Source organism: Mixophyes fleayi, chromosome 4 (assembly GCF_038048845.1).
Source record: "Mixophyes fleayi isolate aMixFle1 chromosome 4, aMixFle1.hap1, whole genome shotgun sequence".
Taxonomy (NCBI): domain Eukaryota; kingdom Metazoa; phylum Chordata; class Amphibia; order Anura; family Limnodynastidae; genus Mixophyes; species Mixophyes fleayi.
This window is the reverse complement of record NC_134405.1, coordinates 129,885,086-129,897,994: the sequence shown is the minus strand read 5'-3', so window position 1 is coordinate 129,897,994 and position 12,909 is coordinate 129,885,086. Positions and strand designations below refer to the sequence as shown.

Genomic DNA, 12,909 nt, shown 5'->3' with positions numbered 1-12,909 from the left:
AGGAGGGTCGGAGATCAGGTGGAATGGTAGCGTGCAATTACCCCAAAACAGAGAGAGAGAGAGAAATGCAGGGGTGAGGGAAGTTGGGAAGGCAGAGGGTGATGTTTGGGGTCAATCCAGAAGAGGGTGTAGCGAGGGTGCTCGCCAAGCGAGTGGCCTTTCGATGTCTACCCAATGTCTGGTGTGTGGGTGCAAGTGTGAGAGTACAGCTTGGTGTGTTGGGGGTTGGTTAAGGTAAGCAGGTTGTTATCCACGTAGAGGAGCAGTTTGTGGTCGTGTGGGCCAACCTAGATCCTGGTGATGTCGGGGTGGTTGCGGAGAGAGGATGACAGATATTCCATTGTTATTGTTATTGGCACCCTTGTCTGGTACCATTCTTAATCTGGAGGGGGATTGATGCGCAACCGTTGGCCAGGATGGACGCTGTGGGGTTGTTGTAAAGTGACAAAATACCCCTAAGAAATGGGCCAGTGAAGCCCATCGGCCATATGGTGTTGCGCATGAAGGACTAGGCCTGTGGAGGGGCTAATCAGAGGGAAAGAACGCACAGGCTACAATCCTCCTCTCTTGCCCCCTATTACTCACCCAATCCCGAGGGAACACTATGGACCACACCGCTGTTCCACGCGTTTCTTCTTCACGGCTATCTAGGAAGAAACAACAATTAGAACACGAACCCCCCCCCCCCCGAAAAGGAATGTCCGAGGCCGCAGCAAAGGGTCAGAGACACTCACTCTGCCCCAGCCGTTGAAGCCTCGTCTTGCTCTGGGCCTAGACGCAGGACTTTCAGTATTTGAGACTGGGAATGATCCCGCCACAAATACTACACTCGTCAATTGGTGAGGGCCCAATCAGAAGTAGGACTAAAGAGAGATAAACTCACCTGGGCACTCCAACTCTTGGTCTCTGCTCCTCAGCTCAGCCAACTCCCCTCTCTTATGACCTTCTACCTGTTTCCATTGGTCCTGGCATTTCGGAGCACTATTGAAACATCCCACTTCCTCCTGTCCGATGCCTGTTCTTCAAGTTCATTCACTCTCTGTAAGGCCCTGGCTCCCTTGGTGTATAAAAGGGGAAGGGGGGCCTGGATGGGCCAGGCGCAGGTGACAGAAGGACTACCATTGAGGGAGCGGACAGTTAGGACATCACTATAAGGGAGAATGGTGAGATTCCTGAGTCAGCTGGAGTGAGAGCATGTGTAATGGGTGTGCGAGTATACTTTGGGGTCTCAATTAGAGTCTATGCTAAAGGCTATCTGCGAACAAGTTAAACAAGGTAACTTAATTAATAATAAATAATAAACATTGCAAATGGTGATTAACAATATCTAGCGAGATTTCAAAACACAGTTATGAACAAATCCTAAACTGAGAATGTGGGGTGAGAGTGAGTCTGCGACCAGTAGGCTCGAGCGGGTGGGGTGTCCCAATGGGGAGGGGGGGTTTGAGAAGATTTTCTTCTATTTTTGCCATACTGATATGGTTTTAAACAGAACATAACACTGTATGTTCTGTTATCATGGGGCTGGGTAACCCTAGTGAGGGGGCCCCGCATTTTTTTATGTGGACCCCAACTCCCTAGGGAATCCAGCCCAATGCTGACCAGCCTGGGGTTGGTTGTTATTATGGCAGGGGAACCCCATGCTGTGGATTCCCCTGCTATAGTGGCACCAGCCCCGGCTGGCTAAGCCTACTGCTGGTTGTATTAAAATTGCTTTTGTCCCCCCGATTTTGCCATTAACATCAGTAGGCTGGCAGCACTAGGATCAATCTGACTGGGCAGGGTGGCGCACACAGTTTTTTTTAAACTCTTTGTGTGCCAGCAGCTTGTGAGGTCCAGCAGCTGTACTTCCGCCGGCTGCCTGCACAAGTTTTTAGATGTTTTGGGAGGGAGGGGGGTACTTTTAACTTTTATTGCTGGTTGTAATTTTTTTTATAACTGTTTTGTGCTGGCAGGTCCGGCAGCTGTATTGCTTGTTTAATGTCGACATTATGACATTACTACTGTTGACAATCACAATGTCTACATTTTGACCATGTAGGCAGCATGGACGTGGCGGCATTTACCCTGTTGTCATTTTCGTGTCAACAGGATAAGTGTCAGCATTTCCACCGTTGGGAATTAGTACCTTACCCTTTGCACTGCCTCTCGTGGCAGCAGTATAGGTGCATTATATTTGACCTTAAGGATCTCATTTAATTTGGAACACAAAATGTACATATTTTACTTGCATATAAAGCCCTTATTCAAGTAAAAACATTTCTTAATATAAATTACAACTGTGAAAAAAGGGTGGAACTACCAGTGAGTACTTTTGCCATAAGCGAAGACACACGTACAGGAGTGTCACAAAAGCCAGATAATGGGAATAGTCCTGTTCGCTGCTAGAGCGACAGCTTACCCCCAGAGAGGTGCGGAGTCTAATGGTGGAGAGGTGTTCACTAGGGATTCCCGCAAGGGAATATGGCCTTGGCTGCTCTCCACCGCAGGTCGCGGTCCTCTAGGGGACGCAGAGCAGAGAAAGCGTAGAACCACCAAGTAGTTGTTAGGCAGAACCGTAGTAGTAGTGAAGAGATGCTCAGCAGAGAGCTGGAGCACTGAGGTCCACACAGGTGTATAAATCTGGAACAGGACCGATGATGAGCCATGCTCTGCAGTGATAAGGCTGGGAAGAAATGATCAGCACAGGTAACTGTTGAGAAGTGATGAACTGCACCACAGATGTTGCTGAGTAGTGATGAGCTGCACAGGTAGTCGCTAAGAAGCAGTGAGCAGCACAGGAATTCTGAGCTGTACTGGTAATGCTGAGAATCAGTGATCAGCACAGGTATTGCTGAGAAGTGGTGAGCTGTACAGGTAATGCTGAGTAGTGATGAGCTGCACAGGTAGTTGCTGAGAAGCAGTGAGTAGCACAAGAATTCTGAGCTGTACAGGTAATGCTGAGAAGCAGTGATCAGCACAGGAACACTGAGTAGCAATAAGTTGCACCATCCACGATGTCAGGAACAACAGGAGTCAGAGGAAATGCTTCCCATCAGGTAGAGACACCTGATGATCTGACACCCATTAAAGGGAGGAGGGCCATTATAAAGGGAACTGGCGGCAGATGATCCAATCACTGTGGAGCAGAAGTTTTGAAGGTTCCCAGGGAAACGCATGCGCAGACCACTAGACAAGATGGCGTCCGATGATAGAGGAACGCCAGGCTGAACACTAGATAGCGGTAACCAAAGGGAAACCAAAGCACACAGTGAACCACACGGGGCAAAACTGGTGAGATGCGTGATAAGGAGTAATCAGGGTTTTATTTAAGCAAATATGTTGTTTACTCCATATGCATTTACAATGAATCAGAATGCATATACATTGATCATAAATTTAAATAATAACTGGTAACAATATCATAACAATCCAATGAAAACAGATTAAAAATCAATTTGTATAATTTTTTTCCAGTATAATGTTTTTTTATTTTATTTCAATGATTATTTTTAAAATAACTTACTAAACAAATAACAAACATACATGTGCACATATGCTACTTGTCAGAAAATAAATCTTCAATGCGTACAGTTTTTCTGTGCTACCTACTGAGACGCATTTGTGAAAGGTACTAAAAAGAATACAAACGTTTCACATACCTCCTAAACAGCGAACAAACGCGGTCGCAATCATCCAATCAGAATCATACAGGTGATGCTGCGTTGGTCATCACCATCATCTGGCATTTACACCTGGCCTGTAGGAGCAAGAGATACGGCTGAAAACACGCGTAGTTATGTTAAACACAGGATTCAATTTAGCCATATCTGTGCCGGAACGCCCTTACTGTACATGAGCTATATTAATCTACCCCTTCCCTCCCCTACTCCGTCTCTCAAGTTGTAATGGGTCCTAAGTGTCAGATGAGTGCGGATATGAATTTGGCTCTGGGCACACGCAGTGCGAAATCATGCAAGATATATAACACAAGTGGGCGCATGTCCAAACATGGATAAAAGTTTTTTTTATTAATGCAACTTATTGTTGCCACTTTTTGATATCAAGCTATTGGGGTATCATCTAGACCCCGACACAAAACCATGTATGATTTCTGTGTTTTTTGTGCTACTATTGCATGGTCTTCTCTACTACTTTTATATTTTGAGCGGTCTGCTGTTCATTGCCATGGCACTTTATTTGGCTTTTGACTTACAAATTTAATTGTTTACTTAAATCCACATACAGTATGTAACACCCTATCCTCATCCCATACTCAGCATTGGATTGTTAAAATATACCTCTAGAAACCTTAACCTTTAGATGAAGACATAAAGGAGACAAGAGTCATGCTTTCCACCCAGCCAGTGAAATATACCAATAATGTAAACTTCGAAGACATAATCTAATACAGTGTATCCTCAACTGACCCATATAAAATACGGTCCCATATGGTGACCAGTATATAATAAAGATCCAATTCTGGTGACCAGTATACAAATCAGAGCTCACCCTGAGGGTAGTTATAAAAGGCAGAGCCCATTTTGGTGGACAACATACAAAGCAGAGCAATTTTTGGTAATAAGTATACAGAGCAGAGCCGTTTCTGTAGACTAGTAATACAAGGCGTGATTTATGGTGACTGGTATACAGTGCAGATCCCTTTCTGTTGACTAGTGTACAAAACAGGGGCCTTTTGCTGACTAGTGTAGAAATCAGAACCATTTATGTTGACTAGTGTACAAAACAGGGTCCTTTATGGTGACTAGTGTATAAAAGAGGGTCATTTATGGTGACTAGTGTAAAAAGAAATGTCCTTCCCAATGACAGTAAAAGAAGGATTTATTTCTGGTGTCTAAAAAACTATACCGCCTCTTAGGTGTCAGAGCTTCTATCAACCTGCATTTGTATTGACTTTTATCTTTTTTTGCTGCACTGGACATTGGCTGGAGAGGCTAAATGAGTACTATCCAGAATAGATAGAACAGGCTGATAGAAGGTCTGGAGTCTGTGATTTCTGCAAAATCTTTGGAGGAAGTGCCTTAGTTTGTTCACATTTCTTACAGATGTATTTTTGTTACCAGTGTACATGTGAAGTATATTGGTATGAATGTGTTATAACAAGAATATATCCCTCTGCTGACATCTGGGAGATTGTGGCCTATTTGCTTTATTTTTATTTGATGGCTTTATGTGTATAATGTAATGTAAAACTCCCCTATCCCTGTCTCCTCTGAACTGGATATATTAAGGTTGAACAACAAAATATATCTGGCTGTGACATGTCAACACTAGGGTATGTCACAATCTGTGTACACAGGCTTGGCGGAGTTCTGACAGTATAATAAATTGGCTTTTGCTGGGCCAGGACAGGCAGCATCACTGGACTGTGTCAGATAGCTGTGCTGATAAAGCAGGCTTAATAAAAGTGGGTGTCCTTGAGCAAAAGCAAGAAGAAAAGACAGAATGAGGGAGATAGAGCCAGAGGCTGATCCTGAGTGTGCATTTTGGACCTGCTAGAAATAGTGCTGTTGCTATATTATGAAATCCACTGGATCTGAGTATTTACATATTTCAGGTTGAGTCCTACTAAATAAGTACATTTTAAGCAACATACACCATGACATATGCAATGTGTTTTAGGGCTTGGTAAAATGCAAATAAAAAAACACATAAACTGCTTTGTATTTATGTATGAGTTTAATACGCATTTCATATGCGTTAGATGTATTTACAGTCTGTTATTTAAATATACACATGTGGCAATACAGGAAATTGTTATCTTGTTGAAGCCAAACGGATGTTAAAATGCATATCTAAATGCTAAACATCTTGTTGTGTTACAATGCACTCCCATCAAGATAAATGTAAGTTTTCCATTGCATTGAGGTATGTCAGACACAAACGTAACAAGAAATGTTAAAAATAACATATGGCCGTGCAACACAAAATAAATGCACAAAATAAGGCAAATAAGAATTGTATCGTTTAGTACTATGGTTTTTATTAAAAACTCATAGTAAACGCATAACTTTAACACCATATATGTGTGTATATGTGTGTAGCAAATTAATATGAAGCAAAATTTTAAAAGCAGCCACTTTGTCACTGATCAATTTGTGCAGTTAAAAAATAAAGTTTTCAATACAAAAAAAAAAAACATTTTGAAAAAGTTAGACAACATTGCTTAAAATACAAACTCCTCCTCCCAAAATACATTCCAGTATACTATTACACTCCAACTTGATATCAGTTCTTTACTTAAAGTTTTATAGAGATGCACAAGGCGCCTTACTGTACTGTGGGCAGTGGCGGAACCACCATTGCTGCGGCAGGTGCAGTACACTGGGGACCATGGAGATAATGAGGTCCGATGCATGGCAGATGTCTAGCCCAGACTCTATGGCTAATTTATGGACAGCAATTCTGCAGGTGCGCTACTTATCCGGCTAGCTCTTTTCATGGTGCACTACTGAAATGTCTGGGGATAAACAAAGTATTCTTGTTGCAACTCAAAGAGAATAATAACAGCATGTTTTAGTACATACCAGGGATTCTGTGGGTCAATCCTATTGAGTATTACCAACTAATAAACTAATTACTTATCATGTTTTTATATTATTTTTGTATAAGTTGCAAATTTAACCATTAATTACACTGTTATTTTTAAAACAAACAAACATAGAAATGGTTGCCTGGCAGATTCACTGTCATGAGCTTGAACCTGAATAAAAAAGGGTTAAGAACTCTTGGTATAGGGCTAAAGACTCTTGAGGGTAAATTTTTCAAGCTGTGGGTTTGAAAAAGTGGAGATGTTGCTTATAACAACCAAATTCTAGTTATCATTTATTTAGTATATTCTACAAAATAACAGCTAGAATCAGAGTGGTTGCTATAGGCAACATCTCCACTTTTTCACCCAGCAGTTTAATAAATATACTCCTTGGTCTAGAGTGACTAAAGAACAAACAACATAATTGGGGAAGCAAGTTTCCATGCACTGTGCCATCTGTACTTCATGTCAGTAAGTTTGTTATGACAATAGATTGTAGTTGCCTAGAAAACATGAATACAATTTTATACTGTATTGCATTTTGCTTTGTATAATATTGTTTCTACAGTTTCAACTGAATTGTGTTAATATGCAATCAAATATGTATATGAGGAAAGAAAATGTGCATGATTTTAAAGGAGGAAGAGGGCTTGTAAAAGATGTGTATAAAAAGGTGTTGGAAGTTCTGTATATAAGCACAGAAGAATGAAGAAGAGTCATTTAGCTGTGAGATGGAAGAGTGGTTTTAAGAAGAGGCAGGTTTAAGAATATAAAATAGGCAGACAGCGATGCTGAAAAGAAGGCAGGAGAGAGAAAATGCAACTTAGACAAGATGATTATAAAGCTCAGCTAAGCCCGTCTATAGGCTAGGGGTATAATTACAGATAATAATCTCTAGGCATTTCCATTCCACCAGCAAAGTGGTTGAACTGAAGTAACAGCCCTGATATTTCTTTCCTTCACAGTCACTATTGTGGAGCAGAGTATGGGAGAAAGAGGGAGGAGGGTCTTTTGCTAAGTGCATGAGACACAGCAGTGTGGTTCACACAGCGGGGAACACAGACAGACAAGTGACAGGAGAGCTTACACCTCGCATTCGCTGATAACACTGGAGGATACAAGGAGGACAATAATTCTGCTAGTGCTCTAGTAACGAGAGGGTCCTTGTGAATAAGAACTGCTAAGAAGAGGATAAGCTGAGAAGTCAATAAGGACAATCATCATTTAAAGATATAAAGCGCAGTCTTGCTCTGAATACTTCGACATCCTCGGGGCAACTTTCTTGAAAGTCATAGGCTCCTCTTTAATTTATTGACACAGCCAACAATTTTGTGTGAGCACTGTAAGGAGATCTTGTCTGAAGAACATCTGGACGCAGAAGAACCAAGTATGTAGTCCTACAAAATGAATATAAACAATTTGATGTAATCTGATTATTTAATAATGCCAAACTCATTTTAACCTCTAAGGCAACGCATACACTCCAAAATACATAATATTACAATGATTGTATACTTATCACATACATACTGTTATTTTGCAGCATAACTTTTACCATATTACTGTATTGTATGTTTACATTATTCAGTAAGCTTAAAGAGCTATGTAGTACTGCAATAATAAAGTGCTGTAATACTATTGGCTGTAGTGGCATGTTTAGCTGAATTGTCAAAATGATCATTATTCTTACTTTTATTTTATTTTAATTATGCAAAATGTATGTCTTATGCTTATCAAGGTTTTTCCTTCTCTCACCCAATTGCAAGCTAGAGAGTTGTCATCTTTTACTTGGACTTATTTTTTTTTATTGTTGTCTGCTTGAATAGTTTTAGTTTTCATTATTTTAGATTAGTAGACATTGATGGGTTGCCATTACAGTTCATATTCCAATGTTATCTATATTTCAAATGAGATCGTTGTTCAGCTTAAAGGTGGCCTCATTTTATTAAAATAGTATTCTTTAGCTCTGACTCATTTCATTTAGGCTGCAGAGATGACTTAAAAACATGTCCTGTCTCCTTGTCCAGAATGGAAAACTTCCGGCGGGTACAAATCATGGATGAAGATGATGGGAAATGTCTGCCATTCAATGACCTTCATCCACATGTGGCACAGATGAGGGTGAAAGAGGGCAGTAAAATCCGTAATTTGGTTGGATACGCATTGACGTATATGGGATCAGAGGGAACCAGGCAGATTGTCTTCAGTGCCTATGGTCGGGCTGTTACTAAAGCCATCACCTGTGTAGAAATACTGAAAAGGCAAGTAGGTGGGCTCCACCAGATCACCAAGGTACAGTACAAAGCTTTGCAGGAGAAGTGGGAGCAAAAAGGACCGGAAATCAAGAACCCAGCCCCATGTTTAACTGTTCACAAAAAAATTCCGTCTATTTGCATCCTCCTGTCCAAGTATCCCCTGGACCCACAAGAAGATGGCTACCAAGCACCTCAGTCTTTTCATACAAGAGAAATTGGAAAGACAAAATTTGAAATTCTGGATATATCAGTTTCGAAGAAGAGAAAGGCACCTGACAGTATTGAAGAAGGTGAAGGATGATCAGGAGCTACAAGAACATTGTCTTAAAAGTAATAACTCAAGAGGAACCATAAAGTAATACAATTCTACCGCTATAAATAAGGCACTGTCCATTGAGCAGTCTTCTAGAATGCAGCACTTTTTTCAGCATGGAAGAGTAGCATTATTACAGGAGCTGTCTTTCCTTTACTATTATAGCAAATCACCCCCAGGGATATGTATAACAAAATCCTAGATTATCAGATGTTGGAGATGGGATCCAGATGTTGCTTGATCCTTCCTTTGCTTTTTCTCTGTGATAACGTGCATTCTAATCATAGTCTTAGTCTGGGACCTAACCTCCATATAAATGCATATGAAATCTACCTGTATATATATATATAGGTATATATATATATATATATATATATATATGACTACCGTACCCATCTGTGTATGTTTTTACTTTATTTAAACCATTAAATCAACTCCAACTCTTTAATAATTTATCTATAGATTGTCTACTTGCAGCTTTAGAGCCCTTATTACCTTACATTTATTAAATGATTAAAGCAGGTTACTTTGTATGTCTCAGGCTTCATCTACGCACAGCCAGTGGTGGCATTTAGTCAATGGAGTGGACACTAGTGTTTTTTGAGAGATAAAATGTTATAGAGGCTCAAAAGGACTGGTGAATGGATTAACATTCCCAGTAAATATGTTTCCTGAATGTCATCACTTTATTTATAAAATATTTTAGATTTTCATTATGCACAGAAATAATAATTGTATTTCTGCATCCTTAGACTTATAAGGCAAGAAAATTATTAGGCTGGTTTATTGAGTAGGTGACATTTGTTGTTTGACTGTTGCCAAATAATTGTAAGTAGTACTATTAATGCAAAAATTAAATAAGACACATAGAAATACTGTATATGTGATGTATTTGTCATGACGTAAAAAAATACACTTGAAGGGTGATGCAAAGTGGGACACCCTACCAACTGCACATTCACAGAAGAGTTAATTGCAAATATATTCTACATCCAGGGAAAATTGCGAAATATTGGTAATTACATCACAACATTTAATGAAAATTATTCCTAATTGTTCTAGGTTAATGGCATAGACTATAAAATCTATGGCAACCAACAGCCAGATACTTGAAGTGGTTGGATCTCACTTAAAAAGCACATTCAATGCCCAATAAGCTTTACCCACAAATTGAGATTCTAATACGGAACAGTCTGAATAAAACTCTATTAACGTTTCTGGTCAAGTGTAGGTTATTTGATACTGTATACTTTTGTTAACTTATATGTCCCAAACCAGGGCCAACCGCAGATCCTGGATCAAGTGTTGGACAAAGTGTTTGAATTGGCGGAGGGAGTCCTGATGGTGGGAGGTGAGCTCAGCTGGACCTTACACCCTGAACTAGGCACCTACAGCTGAAATGGCGAGACACCGCAGATCGCTTCACTGTAAGGTCCAACACACATTACATGAACACCAGCTGGTCGACACACATGCGCCTCCAACACCCTAGTGAGCGAGACTATTCTTTCTTTTCCCATCCACACAGAGCCTATTCGATGACTTGTTATTCTCCCACATGTTTTTCTCATGATTTTGACAATTTCTATTGAACAGATGACCTGGACTAATCATGGCCCAATCTCGTTGAGCCTACAGCTTACACTACCTCTTGCTAAGAAATGTTCTTGGTGACTTAATGAACTCCTCCTACAGTACTCCTTCTGTAAGTTCCAATTAGATTCCGCTCTTGATGAATACACTGCATTAAAGACCACTCTGGACGTCTGTAAGGTTTCCATTTAGAAGCTCATAAGTGTGTTCTGCAGGGCAAACTTATTCAACTAGGCTCCTTCATGAAGAAACAAAAGGTCACTCTCAGAGACAATTTACTCCAAAAAATTAGGGAATAACCCAACTTAGACAAATACAAACTTCCCCCTAACCTGAGAGGATCGACTTCCCCACTTTCCCAAGGGTAGATACAGATATGCTGAAGCGGCCATTCACTGAGGGGGAGTAGGCAGAAGCCACTTAGTTTACACTGTCGGGTGAGAGCCCGGGCCCTGATGATTTCTTGATATCATACTATAAGTTTTTTATAGATAAGTTGATACCCCTGATGTTGCCTACCTGCAATGTTATTTCCCAAGATACCCCCTTCTCTACAAAGACTCTAGAGGCACACATTGCAGTGATCTCTAAGTAGGGGAAGCCATCCTAATGTCCAAGTTATAGGTCTATCTCTTTGCTGAACATGGACATCAAGCTATATGCTAAGCTTATAGCCAACTAGACAAAATTTCTGTTGCCAGGACTAATTTATTCAGATCAGATGGGTTTTGTCCCGGGTAGTAAGGCTCGGGACAACACCACCAAGGTGATTGATGTGATCTATCTGGCATCTCATTTCGCACTGCCGCTCATATTGCTGTCCACAGATGCTGAGAAGGCCTTTGAACGGGTTGACTTTTATGGAGGACCTCCTGGAATGATTAGTTTTAGGCCCAGTTGATCTCCATGGGATTTTAGCTTTTTATCTTAAGCCAACTTCCCGCATCAAAATTAGTGGGGATCTGTTGGAACCAGTAGTGTTTGGCAATGGTACCAGACAGGGATGTCCACTTTTTCCTATCTTCATATTATGACTGGAGGCACTGGCCAGAGCCATCAGGGCCAAGCAGGACATCTCTGGGTCCAAGTGGGGGCTTTGGAATCTCCTTCCATCTTTACGTTGTCTGTTGTCCATTGTCATCATACGGCTCATTTGGACACTGATTCAGTTTAAAGCTCCTGTGACAGGCTGGTGCTATTGAGATTTTTGTACCCAAGGAAGTTCCAAGTATTGTAACTTTTTATGTTGCATTTTTGTATACCCTGTTTGTTCTTTAAAACCCAATAAAGATTTATTTAGAAAAAAAGCTACTAAAGATCAAATAAATGCTGAAGTTTGAATAAATAGTAAAAGGGATAAGTTGAGCGATTGATATAAACTGTCAAAATCTAAACTTGACTGATCTCAGTTGCTGAAAAGGTTTTTTTGGAGTTGAAAAGTACTTTTCAGTCTTCGATCATTACAACAGCGTAAGGAATTAGACGCTTGAGTTCACTAAGAGCCTGTGGCCTGTAGTACTTCATTATTGTTGCTGTGACTTCCAGCTCAGTGACAAAGCTGCAGTCGGCCTTATTGATGACGGTGTCAGTTGGGTTCTGTGTGACAGATTTCCTCCACTAAACTTGCCCTCTGGCTACCAACAACATGTGCAGTTAACCCTCTCATTTGTGCTTTCGACTTGCAAACAGGTCCACAAATCCTAGCACTTGAGTGTAGCCAATAGTCAAAGCAAAACATTTTCAGGAAACTCAAAAGGGCAAAGTGGTTGAGTGCTATGAATTCAGCAATGTAAATGGTGCAGTTACTGGAATCTACTTGTTATTGGGGAAGCTCAAGCAGGAAGTGTTCAGGGTTAGCAGATTGTGGGGAATTAATTGTAAAAAAAATTGTTGCATTCTGTCGTGATTGTAGTTCTAATAATGACTAAAGGTAATTTCCACATAGACATCAATAGGCTCAAAAAAAGACATTTCCTTTAATTCAACAATTCACAGTCCTGATACAAGAAAAATAAATCAAAATCAAAATCTGTTACAATGTATAATACTAATGCCCTGGCAACATAACTTCATGTCATAATATTTCTGTTTTGTGCAAAGGATGGATGAGGAAGGTGACAACAGTCATTTTATAGAGATAAATTACGAGATGCATGAAAGTAGATTTGTATCCAGAATATTCACAAATATATATGACATCTGGATAATTGAGGGTG

The 12,909-nt window shown here is 40.4% G+C and overlaps 1 protein-coding gene across 3 annotated transcripts; it reads left to right on the top strand.

The window, feature by feature from the left end:
• The first annotated feature begins 7,230 nt into the window (after positions 1–7,230).
• RPP25 (ribonuclease P/MRP subunit p25) lies at positions 7,231–11,094 on the top strand. 3 transcript variants are annotated; one of them, XM_075208252.1, is made up of 3 exons: positions 7,232–7,919; positions 8,560–9,117; positions 10,379–11,094. In XM_075208252.1, exon 2 carries the CDS (start codon positions 8,561–8,563, stop codon positions 9,086–9,088), a length of 528 nt encoding a protein of 175 aa, XP_075064353.1. In that variant the 5' UTR covers positions 7,232–7,919; position 8,560; the 3' UTR covers positions 9,089–9,117; positions 10,379–11,094. The 3 variants fall into 3 exon arrangements, with proteins under 3 accessions (XP_075064354.1, XP_075064353.1, XP_075064352.1); XM_075208253.1 differs by lacking the exon at positions 10,379–11,094 and having other exon boundaries at positions 7,231–7,919; positions 8,517–9,441; XM_075208251.1 differs by lacking the exon at positions 10,379–11,094 and having other exon boundaries at positions 7,233–7,919; positions 8,560–9,441.
• Positions 11,095–12,909: the final 1,815 nt, after the last annotated feature.